Source organism: Dama dama, chromosome 30 (genome assembly GCF_033118175.1).
Source record: "Dama dama isolate Ldn47 chromosome 30, ASM3311817v1, whole genome shotgun sequence".
Classification (NCBI taxonomy): Eukaryota; Metazoa; Chordata; class Mammalia; order Artiodactyla; family Cervidae; genus Dama; species Dama dama.
The window spans coordinates 75637547-75655344 of record NC_083710.1 but is presented as its reverse complement, the minus strand read 5'-3'; the positions used below and the strand labels follow the sequence as shown (position 1 = coordinate 75655344).

Below are 17798 nucleotides of genomic sequence, written 5' to 3'. Positions count from 1 at the left end.
TGAAATTCCAAATACTTTTAATTCTGCAAATCCCAAATAAGCAATGATTCTAAGATATTAGTGTTTGAGATGATATTTAAACTAAAACTATAATATATGTATAGCTAATATATTATATATAGCTATAGCAATATATATATACCTATAGCTATACATATACTATAGCTAATACATATAGCTTATAATATAGCATAAATGGGGAGATTATAGATTGAGTATACCTGTATTAGGCCAAACATTATAAATCAGTATTACTCATTCCAAACAGAGCCATGAAAATACTATTCCTTTGTCTTTGCTTTATGTTTGTAGATTTTAAAAAATGTTTCATTTAAATATCTGATGAGTGTTTATACTCGAGCACGGGGTACTTAGAATTCCCTGGCAGTACCCTGTCACCTCTCACTTTGCATCTTTGTGGGGGCCCCGCCCTCTGCTGGAAATACACTCTCATCTTCCTTCTTCTCTGGTCTCTGCCAGTCCTAACTGACTCCCACTCATCTTCTCAGGGTCCACATGTGTGTGACTGGTCCCATCTCTACGGCTTTGAGTTACATGACTCTGTTCTGTGCTCCTGTGGGGATGTGCTGGCTGCCTTTGTCTAATGTCTTGGTGTCTCACAAATTTTGTGTTTATTCTTTTTTAAAAATGTACACACACATCATACTACATCTTTTTTATTTCTTTATTCACTTATTTTTGTTTGTGCTGGGTCTTCATTGTTGCACACAGGATTTCTTTAGTTGTGGTGGGCGGGGACTACTTTTTCATTGCTGTACTTGGGCTTCTCATTGGGGTGGTTTCTCTAGTTCCGAAGCACAGGCTCTGGGTGCACAGGCTTCAGTAGCTGCAGTAGTGCACGGGCTCTAGAACTTGGGTTCAGTAGTTGTGGCGCACAGGCTTAGCTGCTCTGCAGCATGTGGAATCTTCTAGACCAGAGATTGAGCCCATGTCCGCTACATTGGGAGGCCGATTCTTATCCATGGGACCATAAGGGAAGTCCCGGGGTTTATTATTCTTTTCCTCTCCAAGTTCATGAGGTCCTCGTGGGGGTGGGCATTTTTTTCTGTCATCAGTGAGGAGCCCAGCACAGGACATGTGGTTGTGAATGCTTGTTGAATGTATGTTCAAATCCTGTCGGATTGAGCCGAGTTTTTTAAAAGTGTGACATTAAGGCTTCATTTAGTTGGAAAAGTGAAGTGGTGATAAAGTGCATAGTCCTTGGTTCGGAGCAGAGTCCCAGTTGTGCACTCTGAGTGTCTCCATGACATGATTGATGGTTTACCTTAATCTGTGTCCACTCCCTAAAAAGGGGCCACTCACAAAGGGCACTTGAATTCATGTGTTGGATGTCAATGGTTCTTAAAAATGCTTTTTCCTACTGTCCTTTCTAGGAAGGAAATTTCCAAGATTCTGAAAAGTTCCTACCTTAGAGGAATGAATTTAGCATCATTTTTCGCTGTCAGCAAAATTATGATTTTTGTCACCTTCATCACCAATGATCTCCTTGACAACTGGATCACAGCCAGCCAAGTGTTTGTAGTGGTGACACTGTTCGAGGCTCTGCGGTTTTCAAGTACCCTGTACTTCCCCATGGCTGTCGAGAAGGTGTCAGAGGCCATTGTCAGCATCCAAAGAATCGAGGTTTGGTGACAAATAACTTTTTTTCCATCGCAGGTGGATTCTTTGTAAATTGCCTCCTTTTTTGTGGTGTCACTGTGTTCCAGTTAGGCGAGATTTACCTCTCTGAGTGTCAAATCTGCCAGTCATTTCAAACTGTCTTACTTATTCCTGTCTCCTCTTAGGTAGAATGCATCGCAAAGAACGTAGGATCCCTGCTCATTTAGGGGCAATAATATCAATAGCAGTGGCACAGGCTCTAAATGCAGCAATGCCTGCAGGGCAATTAAAGTGACTAAAAGCAAGAGAAGGAAGGAAGCAGACTGCATCTCCTGTGCTGACTCAAATGAGATTTGTGTGTGTGTGATGAGGTTTCTATACTATAAAAAAACTATTACCCATCAAACAGATCAGTCATACTGGGTCATTTCTGATTCCCTGAGTTTATCATTCTTATGGGACTTCTAGCAACACTGATAAGGGATGGTCCATGCAGCTTACATAATTTCTTTTTCATAGCTTTCATGTCTTGAAATAAGACATTCAGGAATATCCTTGGATTGTAATGATGTAATGAGTGACACGGTAATTTGTCCAAGATGGAAGCTTCATGTGTGTGTTGTGCGGCTGTGGTTTTATTATTGTTGATATTAGTCAAATTTTTCTTAAGGCCTTTAACTGATTGGATGTGACCCACCTACATTATTGAGGATAATCTGCTCTATGCTTTACTGAGAGTCTACTTATTTAAGTGTCCATCTCATCTGAAAAATGCTTTCACTATAATACGTATTTGAACAAGTGTCTGGGGACTGTGGTTTACCTAAATTAACATAAAAGTAACCAGCACATCCTCTTGAAATCCTATCTCCTCCTTTGAGCTCTTGGACGTGACTTTGTCCTCATTAAGCTAGGTGTAAATGGATTTCTTTCTCTCCCTAAGGTCCGGACTTACCTAAAGGGCAGATACAGTGCCTCTTTCATCTTTGTAGTCCTCTCAAATAGCAGATGCTCAGAAAGTATTTAACTGAAGAAAACTTCCAGCTTCATCATGTCTGGGCTCTTGCAAATGCCTAACCATTAAGTATGGTTGTAGTGGAAAAAGTAATAACTCTGATTCTTTGGTACGTTATGTGATATACCAAGAACTGTGACATGAAAGGAGTCCTGCAGAAGGTTTTCAGGGAGTTGTGCTCAAATATTTGGGTAGGGTTTTTATTCTTTTCCCACCAAAGTGCAATTGAACTGTCCGAGGCTTGAAATTTCTTCTCATGTAGATGTGTGCAGTAATATTAAAATTATGACCTGGGGAGAACATTGAATTTTCTGGGGCTGACAAATTTTGTCAGGCTGCTTTGTGTTCTGATGGAGGAAGCACTTGTGATCTGGGCAGAAAACCTAAAATTTCCCTTGTGTATACAAGATGTCTGGCAGGAAGTTAGTCTAGGAATTTAGAGATCTGTCAGCAGTAGCTATTTTCAGTAAAGATGGGACCAATGGCTGAGAATAAGAGTGGAGTGGTGAGAAGAGTAGGTGCTAGCGTGGGGAACTGCTTCCTGGTGAAGTGAAGTTAAAGTCGCTCAGTCTTGTCTGACTCTTTGTGACCCCATGGACTGTGGCCTACCAGGCTTCTCTGTCCATGGGATTTTCCAGGCAAGAGTACTGGAGTGGGTTGCCATTTCCTTCTCCAGGGGATCTTCCAGACCCAGGGATCGAGCCCAGGTCTCCTGCATTGCAGGCGGACGCTTTACCCTCTGAGCCACCAGGGAAGCCCTTGCTTCCTGGTGGGTTGAAGTAATTGGTATAAGACTTTCATTTAGATATTAGATGCTTCTTCAGCCCATATAGTTTCTACAACCCTTTAAAATATTTAGTTGTCTAGTTCATCAGAATCACCTAGTTTATTTCAGCTCAATTCAGTTGCTCAGTCGTGTCCAACTCTTTGTGACCCCATGGACTGCAGCACACCAGGTCTCCCTGTCCCTCACCAACTCCCGAAGCTTACCCAAACTCATGTCCATTGAGTCAGTGATGCCATCCAACCATCTCATCCTCTGTCGTCCCCTTCTCCTCCTGTATTGATCTTACCCAGCATCAGGGTCTTTAAACCTACATGATCATACTTTGGAGTTTTTGATTCACTAGGATTTTTTATTTCTTTGCCATCAAAATTCAGTTAAACTGTCTGAGGCTTGAAATTTCTTCCATGTAGGTATGTGCAGTAGTATTAAAATTATGACCTGGGGAAAACTTTGACTTGTTTGGGGCTGACAAATTTTCTTTGTCAAGCTGCTCTGTGTTCTGATGAAGGAAGCACTTTTGATGTGGGCAGAGTCAAAGGTGATTTGAATGGTCTAGTGGTTTTCCCCACTTTCTTCAATTTAAGTCTCAATTTGGCAATAAGGAGTTCATGATCTAAGCCATAGTCAGCTCCTGGTCTTGTTTTTGTTGACTGTATAGAACTTTTCCATCTTTGACTGCAAAGAATATAATCAATCTGATTTTGGCATTGACCTCTGTTGATGTCCTTGTGTAGAGTCTTCTCTTGTGTTTTTGGAAGAGGGTGTTTGCTATGACCAGTGCATTCTCTTGGCAGACCTCTGTTAGCCTTTGACCTGCTTCATTCTGTACTCCAAGGCCAAATTTGCCTGTTACTCCGGGTATTTCTTGACTTCCTACTTTTGCATTTCAGTCCCCTATAATGAAAAGGACATCTTTTTTGGGTGTTAGTTCTAAAAGTTCTTGTAGGTCTTCATAGAACTGTTCAACTTCAGCTTTTTTAGCATTACTGGTCAGGGCATAGACTTGGATTATGTAATATTGAATGGTTTGCCTTAGAAATGAACAGAGATCATTCTGCTGTTTTTGAGATTGTATCCAAGTACCACATTTTGGACTCTTTTGTTGACTATGATGGCTACTCCATTTCTTCTAAGGGATTCCTGCCCACAGTAGTAGATATAATGGTCATCTGAGTTAAATTCACCCATTCCAGTCCATCTTAATTCACTGATTCCTAGAATGTCGATGTTCATTCTTTCCATCTCCTGCTTGACCACTTCCAATTTGCCTTGATTCATGGACCTAACAGTCCAGGTTCCTATGCAATATTACTCTTTACAGCATTGGACCTTGCTTCTATCACCAGTTACATCCACAACTGGGTGTTTTTTTTGCTTTGGCTCCATCCCTTCATTCTTTCTGGAGTTATTTCTCCATTGATCTCCAGTAGCAAATTGGGCACCTACTGACCTGGGGAGTTCATCTTGCATTGTTCTATCATTTTGCCTTTTCATACTGTTCATGGGGTTCTCAAGGCAAGAATACTGAAGTGGTTTGCGATTCCCTTCTCCAGTGGACCATATTCTGTCAGAACTATGGACAGAGGTTTATGACATTGTACAGGAGACAGGGATCAAGACCATCCCCAAGAAAAAGAATCGCATATAGCAAAATGGCTATCTGAGGAGGCCTGACAAAGAGCTGTGAAAAGAAGAGAAGCAAAAATCAAAGGAGGAAAGGAGAGATACCCATTGGAATGCAGAGTTCTAAAGAATAGCAAAGAGAGATAAGAAAGCCTTCCTCAGTGATTAATGCAAAGAAATAGAGGAAAACAATAGAATAGGAAAGGCCATAGATCTCTTCAAGAAAATTAGAGATACCAAGGGAACATTTCATGCAAAGATGGGCTCAATGAAGGACAGAAATGGTATAGACCTAACAGAAGCAGAGGGTATTAAGAAAAAGTGGCAAGAATACACCAAAGAACTAAACAAAAAAGATCTTCATGACCCAGATAATCATGACGGTGTGATCGCTCACCTAGAGCCAGGCATCCTGGAATGTGAAGTCAAGTGGATCTTAGGAAGTATCACTAGGAAGAAAGCTAGTGGAGGTGATGAAATTCCAGTTGAGCTATTTCAAATTCTAAAAGATGATGCCGTGAAAATGCTACACTCAATATGTCAGCAAATTTGGAAAACTCAGCAGTGACCACAGGATTGGAAAAGGTCAGTTTTCATTCCAATTGCAAAGAAAGGCAATGCCAAATAATGCTCAAACTACCACACAATTGCACTCATCTCACACGCTAGTAAAGAAATGCTCAAAATTCTCCAAGCTAGGCTTCAGTAATACATGAACCGTGAACTTCCAGATGTTCAAGTTGGTTTTAGATAAGGCAGAGGGACCAGAGATCAAATTGCCAACATTTGATGGATCATCGAAAAAGCAAGAGAGTTCCAGAAAAACATCTATTTCTGCTTTATTGACTATGCCAAAACCTTTGACTGTGTGGATCACCGTAAACTGTGGAAAATTCTGAAAGAGATGGAAATACTGGACCACCTGACCTGCCTCTTGAGAAACCGGTATGCAGGTCAGGAAGCAACAGTTAGAACTGGACATGGAACAACAGACTGGCTCCAAATAGGAAAAGGAGTATGTCAAGGCTGTATATTTTCACCCTGCTTATTTAACTTATATGCAGAGTACATCATGAGAAATGCTGGGCTGGAAGAAGCACAAGATGGAATCAAGATTTCTGGGAGAAATATCATTAACCTCAGATATACAGATGATACCACCCTTATGGCAGAAAGTGAAGAAGAACTAAAGAGCCTCTTGATGAAAGTGAGAGAAGAGAGTGAAAAAGTTGGCTTAAAGCTCAACATTCAGGAAACTAAGATCATGGCATCCAGTCCCATCACTTCCTGGCAAATAGATGGGGAAACAGTGGAAATTGTGGCTGACTTTATTTTTTTGGTCTCCATAATCACTGCAGATGGTGATTGCAGCCATGAAATTGAAAGATGCTTACTCTTTGGTAGGAAAGTTATGACCAAACTAGACAGCATATTAAAAAGCAGAGACATTATTTTGTCAACAAAGGTCTGTCTAGTCAAGGCTATGGTTTTTCCAGAGGTCATGTGTGGATGTAAGAGTTGGACTATAAAGAAAGCTGAGTACTGAAGCATTGATGCTTTTGAATTGTGGTGTTGGAGAAGACTTTTGAGAATCCCTTGGACCACGAGGGGATCCAACCAGTCCATCCTAAAGGAGATCAGTCCTGGGTGTTCATTGGAAGGACTGATGCTGAAGCTGAAACTCCAATACTTTGCCACCTCATGCGAAGAGTTGACTCATTGGAAAAGCCCCTGATACTGGAAGGATTTGGGGGCTGTAGGAGAAGGGGACGACAGAGGATGAGATATCTGGATGGCATCACTGACTCGATGGACATGAGTTTGAGTAGGCTCTAGGAGTTGGTGATGGACAGGGAAGCCTGGCGTGCTGCAATTCATGGGGTCACAAAGAGTTGGACGTGACTGAGTGACTGAACTGCACTGACTAAGGAACTGTTTATTTTATGTATATGTGGATTCTCAGGTGGTACTAATTGTAAATAACCTGATGTTTATATGGCTTCCCAGGTGGCGCAGTGGTAAAGAATCCTCTTGCCAGTGCAGGAGATGCAAGAGATGCAGGTTTTATCCCTAGGTTGGGAAGATCCCCTGGAGAAGGAAATGGCAACCCACTCCAGTATTCTTGTCCAGATAATCCCATGTAGGTCTCAAAAGAGTCAGACTTGACTGAGCAATTAAATAACAGTGTTTGTATATAAAATATTCTTATATGTGCTTTGTATATAAATATGTTTATATATACACATACATATGTATATAAAACACTCTATGCATACTATATATACTATATTATATGATTATGTATACCATATGATATATATTATTGTATATAATACATATTACTTAGTATGTTCTGATATGAAACAAAGCTAGTTTAAATACAGCTGACAAAATGATATGTAGGCTGTATAAAATCTTTTAATACAAATTCCAGGAAAGCAATTATTTTTGTTTGTTCTTTGTTCTTATAGTTTAACAATCTGTGTTTCTCCTTTTTCTGTAGAACTTCCTATTACTTGATGAGATACCACAGCTCAACCCTCAGCTGCCATCAGATGGTGAAACAATAGTGGACGTGGATGATTTCACTGCTTCTTGGGATAAGGTAACAAGTCCTCCACTCCAAGATCATGACTACTAATTGACAACTGAAGACACAGGTTTATGGGAGTATGATGAGGTTTTCCACATGGTGTAAAATGTGATTTGCTCATATATTGAGAGTATGTTATAAAAGTTCTCAAAATCAGGAATAAGGTTTGCAGCCAATGGAGATTAAATGTAAAATCAGCCTAAGAAGTTTGACATGTTGCCCTTTCTTTCATTTTCAAAATAGCTTTCAAAGTATTAGCACATTTTGAATTTAAAGTACATGTGTTTATAATGTTAGAATTTACAGGATTGGATGGACAAAATGCTGCAGTATGGAATGGTTTAACTAATGAATACACATACAGTTGTTAAAAAGGCTTTGGGGAATCAGCATACATTTTTTGCCTTGATTATCAGATCACTTTATTGTACATGCAGTGAGGCCATGATTTGGATCTTTGCTGTGGGATAGAGTGGGGGCTCCCCCATCCTAAGCTTCCAGATGATTCTGGCTACTTTGGTAGCGGCCAGGGGCAGTAAGCAGGTGGGCGTAGTGAGCACTAGTCATTCCTAGTTGAAGGGTTGCAGTGTGTGGAAACTGACAGGGAGAACTGGTGATTTTCCAACATTTGGTTTATTTATGACTTTCTGGCAAACAGAAAAAAAAAACAACAGTCCACTTTCAAAATTGCACATGCAATGCTGCCTCCTTTACCAGTGATTGAAATGTTCCTGCCTCCCTGGTTCCCTGGTCCTCTGTGCTCATCCTCCTGTATCAGTGTGGATCAGTCAGGAAAACAGAACCCCACCACAGGAGATGGAGTTCCATGCAGGGAATTAGTTACATAGATAAGAGTGGGGAAAAGCAGAAACAGCAAAATGGTGGTGGGTGAGACAACCCAGAAATTAGCAAAGGCAGGAAACTGTTCCCACCTGACAGCCGGGAGGACTCAGGAAGGAGATGTCTCTACCAGAGGGTCCACTGTCCAGAGCAGAACTCAGGATCCTGGCTGTTGTCAGAGTGGGGACCATAGAGCAAGTGTCTAGACTCTGTAGACTCCTCCTGTCTTTCATGCCTGTGACTCTGTTTTGCCACCTTCGTGGTGTTCACAAACTTCTGATTAAGTGCCTGCCATCTCCATCAATAACACAGTAATATAATATGTTCCCAAATATATAAAACCACATCCCTGTACCATTTGCACATGGAAACTCACAGGTGCCTGACCTATCCTGAGAGTTTCTCATACCTTATTCCAGTAGATTTACCTCCTGCTTCGTATTTCTCATCACAGTACTCATGAAGCATTTATGGGAAGCATCACTAAAATTCCTTTATGAATACCACTCTATGTGACTGATAACACATATTTTTTAATGACCCGTTACCAAATTTCTTTTGTACCAAATTATGCAGCATTTTAAAATGAACTATTTTGTTTTTCTTTCAAGAACTTAATAACAAGTTCTCAGATTTTTGTGCAACTTTCATTGTAAAACAGAAGAGCCTATTATGTTGTCCTGGCTTTGCCTATGGAAGGACTGTGCCCCTTACTGGGGTCATTAGTAGTTATGACTGTCAGGTTAGATCTTGGGTGAGAGATCCCTTAGACGGGGGACACAGACATGGGGGTTTTAAAGAGAATCTGAATCTGAATGAAGCCCCTGCTGGGTTGGGAGGCAGGAGATAGACATGAACTCTGTAACCTGCTCCACTAGACAGCCAGGTGGGCAGGTGGGCAGGTGGGGGCAGATCTCAGGGACCCGGGTCTCATTCATGAAATGATGGAACTTGGTCTCAATCTTGAAGCTTTAAAATAAATGATCCTGTGGGAGCCTCCGTTTCTTCATGGGGCAGGGGTTTTCAACTATGTCTGGTACAGAGTGGAGGCTCAGCCGATGATCCTTGTTGAGTCAGCATCCCCTGAGCCTGGATAACCAGGAGTTGACTAGACCTAGCACGTCTGCACCCCACTCCAGTACTCTTGCCTGGAAAATCCCATGGACAGAGGAGCCTCGTAGGCTGCAGTCCATGGGGTTGCTAAGAGTCGGACACGACTGAGCGACTTCACTTTCACTTTTCACTTTCATGCACTGGAGAATGAAATGGCAACCCACTCCAGTGTTCTTGTCTGGAGAATCCCAGGGACGGGGTTGTCTGGTGGGCTGCCCGCGTCTATGGGGTCGCACAGAGTCGGAAACGACTGTAGCGACTTAGCAGCAGCAGCACGTCTGTGCTACTGAGTGCTGCCCTCTACTGGTCACGGCAGAGTAGTGCCCGACACTGAAGCCTGAACAGGGAGGGAGCTGTGTCTGACCCTGGGAAACTGTGAGGGGTGATGTCAGGGAGCTGACGTTTGTATGTGACTCATTGTTTTTTAATCATAACTGAGTGAAAAGTAATAAAATAGGAACCCTAAGTGTCAGAAAATAAGAAAGAAGTGGAGAAGGTTAAAAAATATTTCTTATGTTTTAACATCTGCTTCTTATTGGTAGATTTATAGTCTTTTTAAAATCTGGGGCTGGTGTTTTTGACCATGAAAAATAATTGTCATTTTTTAGCCTGTGAATTCTTTATAATTAGTTCATTTCTTTCCGGAGAAATTTTTCTTTTCTTTTTTTTTTTTTCCGAAGAAGTTTTTCATTTTGAGGAATATCCAAACTTTAAATTCAGAGTCTGTGTTTTTAGTCTTTGGGGCACTTTAGAGTCAAGTGTCACCATTCTTTTTTCTTTTTTTTTTAAGCATTGGCAGCTATTGACAATTTTCTTAACATGTATGATATGTAAAGACATACATGAACCTGTAAGTCTCTCAAGAATGTGACTTGTTATTGGCACAGGAATACTTTGTCCTTCTCTGCACTGGGTGGGGGTCCTAGCGCACGTATCTCCATGGTTTTTGTCGTTATTTTGTTCCTTCGGGCTTCCCTGGTGGCTCAGACAGTAAATAAACTGCCTGTTTTTCTTCAGTAGAAGTACTTTATTATCCTCCGTTCAGCAAAGACAGGTAATGCATATAAGTACATTTAAAATTGAGGCTTTATCACTTTGATTCATCATGTCATAATTAATTAATTCCCTATTTTTTGTTGTTGTTGCTGGTGGTGGTATTAAATTAGAGCTTTTGTTAAAAATTAGAGCTTGGACCATTATTAATAACAATTTGCCAAGAGTGACTATTATATAAAGTACCCTTTGCTTGCTGAACACTACTAAGGTTCATTCTTTATCAAATGAAAGTGGAGAGATTAGTGGAGATTTCAAATTATTTAATTAAAGGGCCAGGCATGCCAGGAACTTATGCTGCCATCTTGTGGGGATTGATTGATGCTTTTGAACTGGGGTGCTGGAGAAGACTCTTGAGAGTCCCTTGGACACCAAAGAGGTCAAACCAGTCAATCTTAAAGGAAATCAGTCCTGAACATTCACTGGAAGGACTGATGCTGAAGCTGAAGCTCCAACACTTTGGCCACCTGATGTGAAGAGCTGACTCATTGGAAAAGACCCTGATGCTGGGAAAGATTGAGGGCAGGAGGAGAAGGGAATGACAAAGGATGAGATGGTTGTATGGCATCACTGACTCCACAGACATGAGTTTGAGTGAGTTCTGGGAGTTGGTGATGGACAGGGAAGCCTGGCATGCTGCAGTCCATGGGGTCACAAAGAGTTGGACACGACTGAGTGACTGAACTGAATTGAACTGTGGAGATTAATGAGACAGTTAAAACCAAGAATCATGATGAAAACTTACAAATGATTAAAAACCTTCCAAGCTGAATATTCTATTAAGTGCATTATGTTAATAAGCTTATGTGCATTATTCAGTTTGCATTTCAGGCAGGTGCCTTGTCATTTCTACTACTAAAATTCTGTGGGTGTCTAGAGCTATGTCCTTATGGAAATCTGGTAAAAGAATGAGCCTTGTTAACCCCCAAAGAGATATGTATGATTGGATGAAAAGGCCTCCAGGACTTAGTATCTTAAAATAGGAAAGAGAAAAATGTAGATTACATTAGCATATCAATGACTATTATTTAATTTTCTCTACATTCTGAAGTAATGTATGTTACTTTATTGAAATGGGCACATTTTTATAAACTTTAATTTGCAGAAATCAGGAACCCCAACCCTACAAGACCTTTTCTTTGCTGCCACACCCGGTGAACTGTTAGCTGTGGTTGGACCTGTGGGTGCAGGAAAGGTAAGTTGTGATGCCTTTTGTCAGCTTGATGCAACTCCACTGCCCTTGTTAAATTCTCAGAGTTGAGCCCAGAGCTGTGTGTGATACAGTTTGAATTGGGTGTACCTAGAACAACGTTTCTCAAACTGTGTTCCATAGAATATTAGTTTTGCAAGAAGGTTTCATGGCCAAATAAATCTAGATAAGCACACACTGTTTTCTTTCTTGGTGCTTCACATTGCACAGTTGGGAACCATTGTCAGGAATTTGGACATCTCAGTGAATGAAATTATTTATGTGGCAGCTGTTCAGGATGGATGTAGACAGTGGGGACTTCTTTTCATCACAGTGGCCCCTGTAGGAAGTCTGGAGATGGTGAAGGCTCTTCCAGGAAGCTGTGAGCATTTCCTCACGTGACTTGATGTGATCCTTTCAGTGCACGTGTAGTGAATGTTCAGCACGTGCTGGAGCTAAAGACACAGATGTGAGCCAGACCCCAGCGTCTCTGCCGTCCAGAGGCAACCAGATTCCAGGACGAGACAGATACACAGGCAGTTAATTTCAGCCCAGTGTGGTGAGCACTCTGATGGTGTAGACACAGATATGTCACTTCTGTGTGTTACAAGAGATTTGAAAGACATGTGCTCTTGCACTTCAGTATCCTGTGTTATGAAACAACAAAATACAGAAACCTAAATGTGGGATGTGTACATGATAGGGTGGTAATTTCCTCTATGATGGACTTTTGCTCTTTAGATACAATTCATTTCAGAAGTCTTTTAAGTAATCATCTTTGGATATAGTTTTCACCATAGCTTTTTAAGAATAACTGTTTGTCAAATGAAGGATACCTGGATGCAGGGACAACTGCACTAAACATCAGACACATGATATACACATCCTGCTGGGCTGCTCTGCTAGTGAAAGATTTTAAACATTCTTAGTTTTTTTTTGCTGAATGTAGTGCTTCATTTGGGGGCTCCTCTTGGGCAGAGGAAATTGTTATAGTATTTTATTAATATTCCTTATCAGTCATTCATTTGCATTGACCAATAGTGTTATTTTCAATTCTTTTTGTCCAAACTTCCAGGCCTGTACTTTATCCTGTTCTAAATGCAAGTGTTCTATTGTGTATCAGGCACCAGGCTGGGGTCGGCTGTGCTACGCGATGGGTTTCATCCTGAGTGCACCCTGTTCACATGTGTGTGTTGCCATCTGTTTCAGTCGTCACTGTTACACGCTGTGCTGGGGGAGCTGCCTCCAAGCCATGGGCAGGTCAGCGTGCACGGGAGGATCGCGTATGTTTCTCAGCAGCCCTGGGTATTCTCAGGAACTGTGAGGAGTAACATTTTATTTGGGAAGAAATATGAAAAAGACCGATATGAAGAAGTAATAAAGGCTTGTGCTTTGGGAGAGGTGAGTAAGGACTTTTGAGTGCATGTACTAGAATTTCAAATGACAGACTTGGTTTAAACGATCAGTAAAGTTTGTTGAAAGTTCCTTTTTTTTTTTTTTAACTTTGAAAGATTGTTCAATGTTGTTTACTATTTACACCAGTCTTCTGAGTAAGTATGCCGGCACATATGCTACTCCTTCAATCCTGATGTCATAAAGACGTTTACAGAATGCCTTGTTGAGGAGGGAGTTGTTTCACTTTGTGAAGTTTCATTCACTTTTAACTTGTTTTCGTAGTGGACAATTACAGAAATGTCTAAAATTAGAGTGCACAGTGTAATGAACCCTCATGTGCCCACTCCCCAGCTTCAACCAGGAGCAGCTGGTGGCCAGTCTTGCCTCATCTTCACTCCTGCCTCTGCCAGCCCCACCCCCACCCCAGGTTATTCTGGAGCAGATCCTAGACCTCAGATTAGTTCATCTGTAAAGGTTTCGGCTCAGCTGGTAAAGAGTCTGCCTGCAATGTGAGAGACCTAGGTTCGATCCCTGGATTGGGAAGATCCCCTGGAGATGGGAATGGCTACCCACTACAGTATTCTAGCCTGGAGAATTCCATGGACTCTGTAGTCCAGGGGTCGCAAAGAACAGGACACAACAGAGTGACTTTCACTTTCACTTTCAAAGCTTCCCTGGTGGCTCAGACGGTAAAGACCCAGCCTGCAGTTCAGGAGATGTGGGTTCGATTCCTGGGCTTGGAAGATCCCCTGGAGAAGGGAATAATTATCCACTCCAATATTGCCTGGTGAGCTACAGTCCATTGGGTTGTAAAGAGTCAGACACCACTGAGTGACTAACACACAAACATTTGACTAGTTTTTCTCTAAGAGATAAGAGAGCCTTTGGAAAAACATATTATTTCATCTGAAAAATAACCCAAATTCCTCAATATTATCAACCTTCTAGTTTACCTGTTGCTAATCATCTCACTGAGAAGTCTCCATTACCATTGGCTTGAATCAGATGCCACATGAGGTCTGCCCCCTGGACTTGGCTGGTACCTCCTCAGTCCCTTTCAGTCTCCAGGTTTTCTTTCCACTTGGTTATGACTAGTATTTTTATTTAAAGAAAATAGAATGCTTTAACATTTCTTCTTAATACTGCATTGTTTCACTGGGGGAGAGATTGTTTTCAGAAAAGACTCTGCAGTTCACAGAAAATGGCAAGGTGAAACTCTGAAATTTAGATGAAATCAGTGAATGAATGGTGAAAATGAAATTACCTGATAAAACAATATAATCTGGCAAAAAAGAAAGAAGAATGTAAATACTGATAAATACTGTGTTACTCCCTTGGGTTATAAAAATCTAAATAATAGCATTAAAGGGCTTCTCCTCCCCAGGCCTGTTCAGTGCAGTGTGTTCTTTTGTACTGTGAGGAAAAGATTGGGATGGTGTTTGAAAGGTAAGGTGTTAAAGGCTCCAAACTCGCTTTGTGAAGCAATAGTAATTTTGCTTGAACAATGACTTGAACATCATAGATTGTATCAGATGAGTAGTATTTTGTGATGATGTGAACAAAACAGAATTGCTTGTTTAATGCTCTTGTTTCTTTCTCCTGGGTTGTTGTTAATGGGAGATCATTCTTTTGTGGAAATGATATTGTTACTGAGTCCACTCTTCATACTGTGGACTCAGTAATAATATCATGAAGCACAAGCTGGAATCATGATTACTGGGAGAAATATCAATAATCTCAGTTATGCAGATGACACCACCCTTATGGCAGAAAGTGAAGAGGAACTGAAGAGCCTCTTGATGAAAGAGAAAGAGGAGAGTGAAACAGCTGGCTTAAAACTCAACATTCAAAAAACTAAGATCATGGCATCCAATCCCAACACTTCCGGCAAATAGATGGGGAAAGAGTGGAAAGAGTGAAAGGCTTTATTTTCTTGGGCTCCAAAATCACTGCAGATGGTGACTGAAGCCATGAAATTAAAAATGCTTACTCCTCGGAAGAAAAGCTATGACCGACCTAGACAGTGTATTAAAAAGCAGAGACATTACTTTGCTGACAAAGGTCCATCTAGTAAAGGCTATGGTTTTTCCAGTAGTCATGTATGGATGTGAAATTTGGACCATGAAGAAAGCTGAGTGCCAAGGAATTGATGCTTTTGAACTGTGGTGTTGGAGAAGACTCTTGAGAGTCTCTTGAATTGCAAGGAGATCCAACCAGTCCTAAAGGAAAGCAGTCCTGAATATTCATTGGAAGGACTGATGCTGAAGCTGAAGCTCCAATAATGTGGCCATCTGATGCGAAGAACTGACTCATTGGAAAAGACCCTGATAGTGGGAAAGGTTGAAGGCAAGAGGAGAAGGAAATAATTGAAGATGAGATGGTTGGATGGCATCACTGACTTGATGGACTTGACTTTGAGCAAGCTCTGGGAGTTGGTGATGGACAGCTAAGCCTGCAATGCTGTAGTCCATGGGGTCTCAAACAGTTTGACACGACTAAATGACTGAACTGTGTCCAAGCTCACTCTGCTTGCTGCACTGTAGGCCAATAAGTCTGAGATGAGGTGTTTAGACAAGGAAGGGACTTTATTCAGGAAGCCACTGACAGAGAAGATGGCAGGTACAGTATTAGTTCAGTCGCTCAGTTGTGTCTGACTCTTTGACAAAACGTGGTCCACTGGAGATGGGAATGGCAAGCCACTTCAGTATTCTTGCCTTGAGAATCCCATGGACAGTATGAAAAGGCAAAAAGATAGGACACTGAAAGATGAACTCCCTAGGTCAGTAGGTGCCCAGCATGCTACTGGAGATCAGTGGAGAAATAACTCCATAAAGAATGAAGAGACAGAGCCAAAGCAAAAACAACACCCAGTTGTGGATGTGACTGGTGATGGAAGTAAAGTCCAATGCTGTAGTGAACCATATTGCATAAGAACCTGGAATGTTAGGTCCATGAATCAAGACAAATTGGAATGGGTCAAACAGGAGATGGCAAGGGTGAACACTGATGTAGGAATCAGTGAACTAAAATGGATTGGAACAAGTGAATTTAACTCAGATGACCATTATGTCTTCTATTGTGGGCAAGAATCCCTTAGAAGAAATGAAGTAGCCATCATGGTCAACAAAAGAGTCTGAAATGCAGTACTTGGATGCAATCTCAAAAACAACAGAATGATCTCTGTTCGTTTCCAAGGCAAACCATTCAATATCACGGTAATCCAAATCTATGTCCCGACCAGTAATGCTGAAGAAGCTGAAGTTGAATGGTTCTGTGAAGACCTATAACACCTTCTAGAACTAACACCCAAAAAAGACGTCCTTTTCATTATAGAAGACTGGAATGCAAAAGTAGGAAGTCAAGAGACACCTGAAATAACAAGCAAATTTGGCCTTGGAGTACAGAATGAAGGAGGGCAAAGGCTAACAGAGTTTTGCCAAGAGAACGCACTGGTCATAGCAAACACCCTCTTCCAGCAACACAAGAGAAGACTGTACACATGGACCTCACCAGATGGTCAACACCGAAATCAGATTGATTATATTTTTTGCAGCCAAAGATGGAGAAGCTCTATACAGTCAGCAAAAACAAGACTGGGAGCTGACTGTGGCTCAGATCATGAACTCCTTATTGCCAAATTCAGACTTAAATTGGAAAGGGAAAACCACTAGGCCATTCGGGTATGACCTAAATCAAATCCCTTATGATTATAGAGTAGAAGTGACAAATAGATTCAAGGGATTAGATCTGATAGAGTGCCTGAAGAGCTATGGACAGAGGTTCGTGACATTGTACAGGAGACAGTGATCAAGACCATCCCAAGAAAAAGAAATGCAAAAAGGCAAAATGATTCTCTGAGGAGGCCTTACAAATAGCTGAGATGGCAGGTTAGCACCTCAAAATAACCATCTTGTCAGGGGCAGGAGGCCAGGTTCTTCTGTGAATCAGAGATGGTTGGATGTGAGGAAACAAAGTAAAAATATCATTTAATTCTTGTGAATATCTTATAAAGCAGAAAGCCTTGTGCTGGGAGATATATTACTTTCACTTCCTTACAACCCTTCACAGGTGGGCATAGTCAGGCTATCTTCTTGAGGCAGGCAGTTATGCATGCCTGCAGTAACAAATGCGGCAAGATAAGGATTAAGTCACAGAAGCAGATCCAGTATGAATTCAAAATTAACCCTTCCTGGTTACAGTATAAAGGTGGTAGGGATGAGCTGGATTTTTACTAAATGGTGTTTATAATGTGGTGATCCAGTGGTTAAAACTCCATGCTTCCAATGCAGGGGGCATAGGTTCAACCTTTGGTCAAAAGCTAGGATCCTACATGCCACAGGCGCAACCAAAAATTTAAAAACAATTTAAGAGCAAATATATGGACTTGCCTGGTGGCTCAGATGGTAAAGGATCTGCCTGCAACGTGGGAGACCCGGGTTCAATCCCTGGGTCCAAAAGATCCCTGGAGAAGGAAATGGAACCCACTCCAGTATTTTTGCCTGGAGAATTCCACGGACAGAGGAGCCTGGCCTGCTATAGTCCATAGGGGTCCAAAGAGTTGAAAAGAGTA

General features: G+C 41.4%; 1 protein-coding gene across 2 annotated transcripts in view; it reads left to right on the top strand.

Moving 5' to 3' along the window:
* The window catches only part of LOC133049216 (ATP-binding cassette sub-family C member 4-like), a 150363-nt gene that overhangs the window by 20145 nt on the left and 112420 nt on the right, over window positions 1-17798 (top strand). For both annotated transcript variants that reach the window (XM_061133178.1, XM_061133179.1), the window contains exons 7-10: window positions 1395-1644; window positions 7549-7650; window positions 11750-11839; window positions 13043-13234. In XM_061133178.1, coding sequence (XP_060989161.1) covers window positions 1395-1644; window positions 7549-7650; window positions 11750-11839; window positions 13043-13234 — 634 coding nt within the window. The remainder of the gene's footprint in view (window positions 1-1394; window positions 1645-7548; window positions 7651-11749; window positions 11840-13042; window positions 13235-17798) is intronic.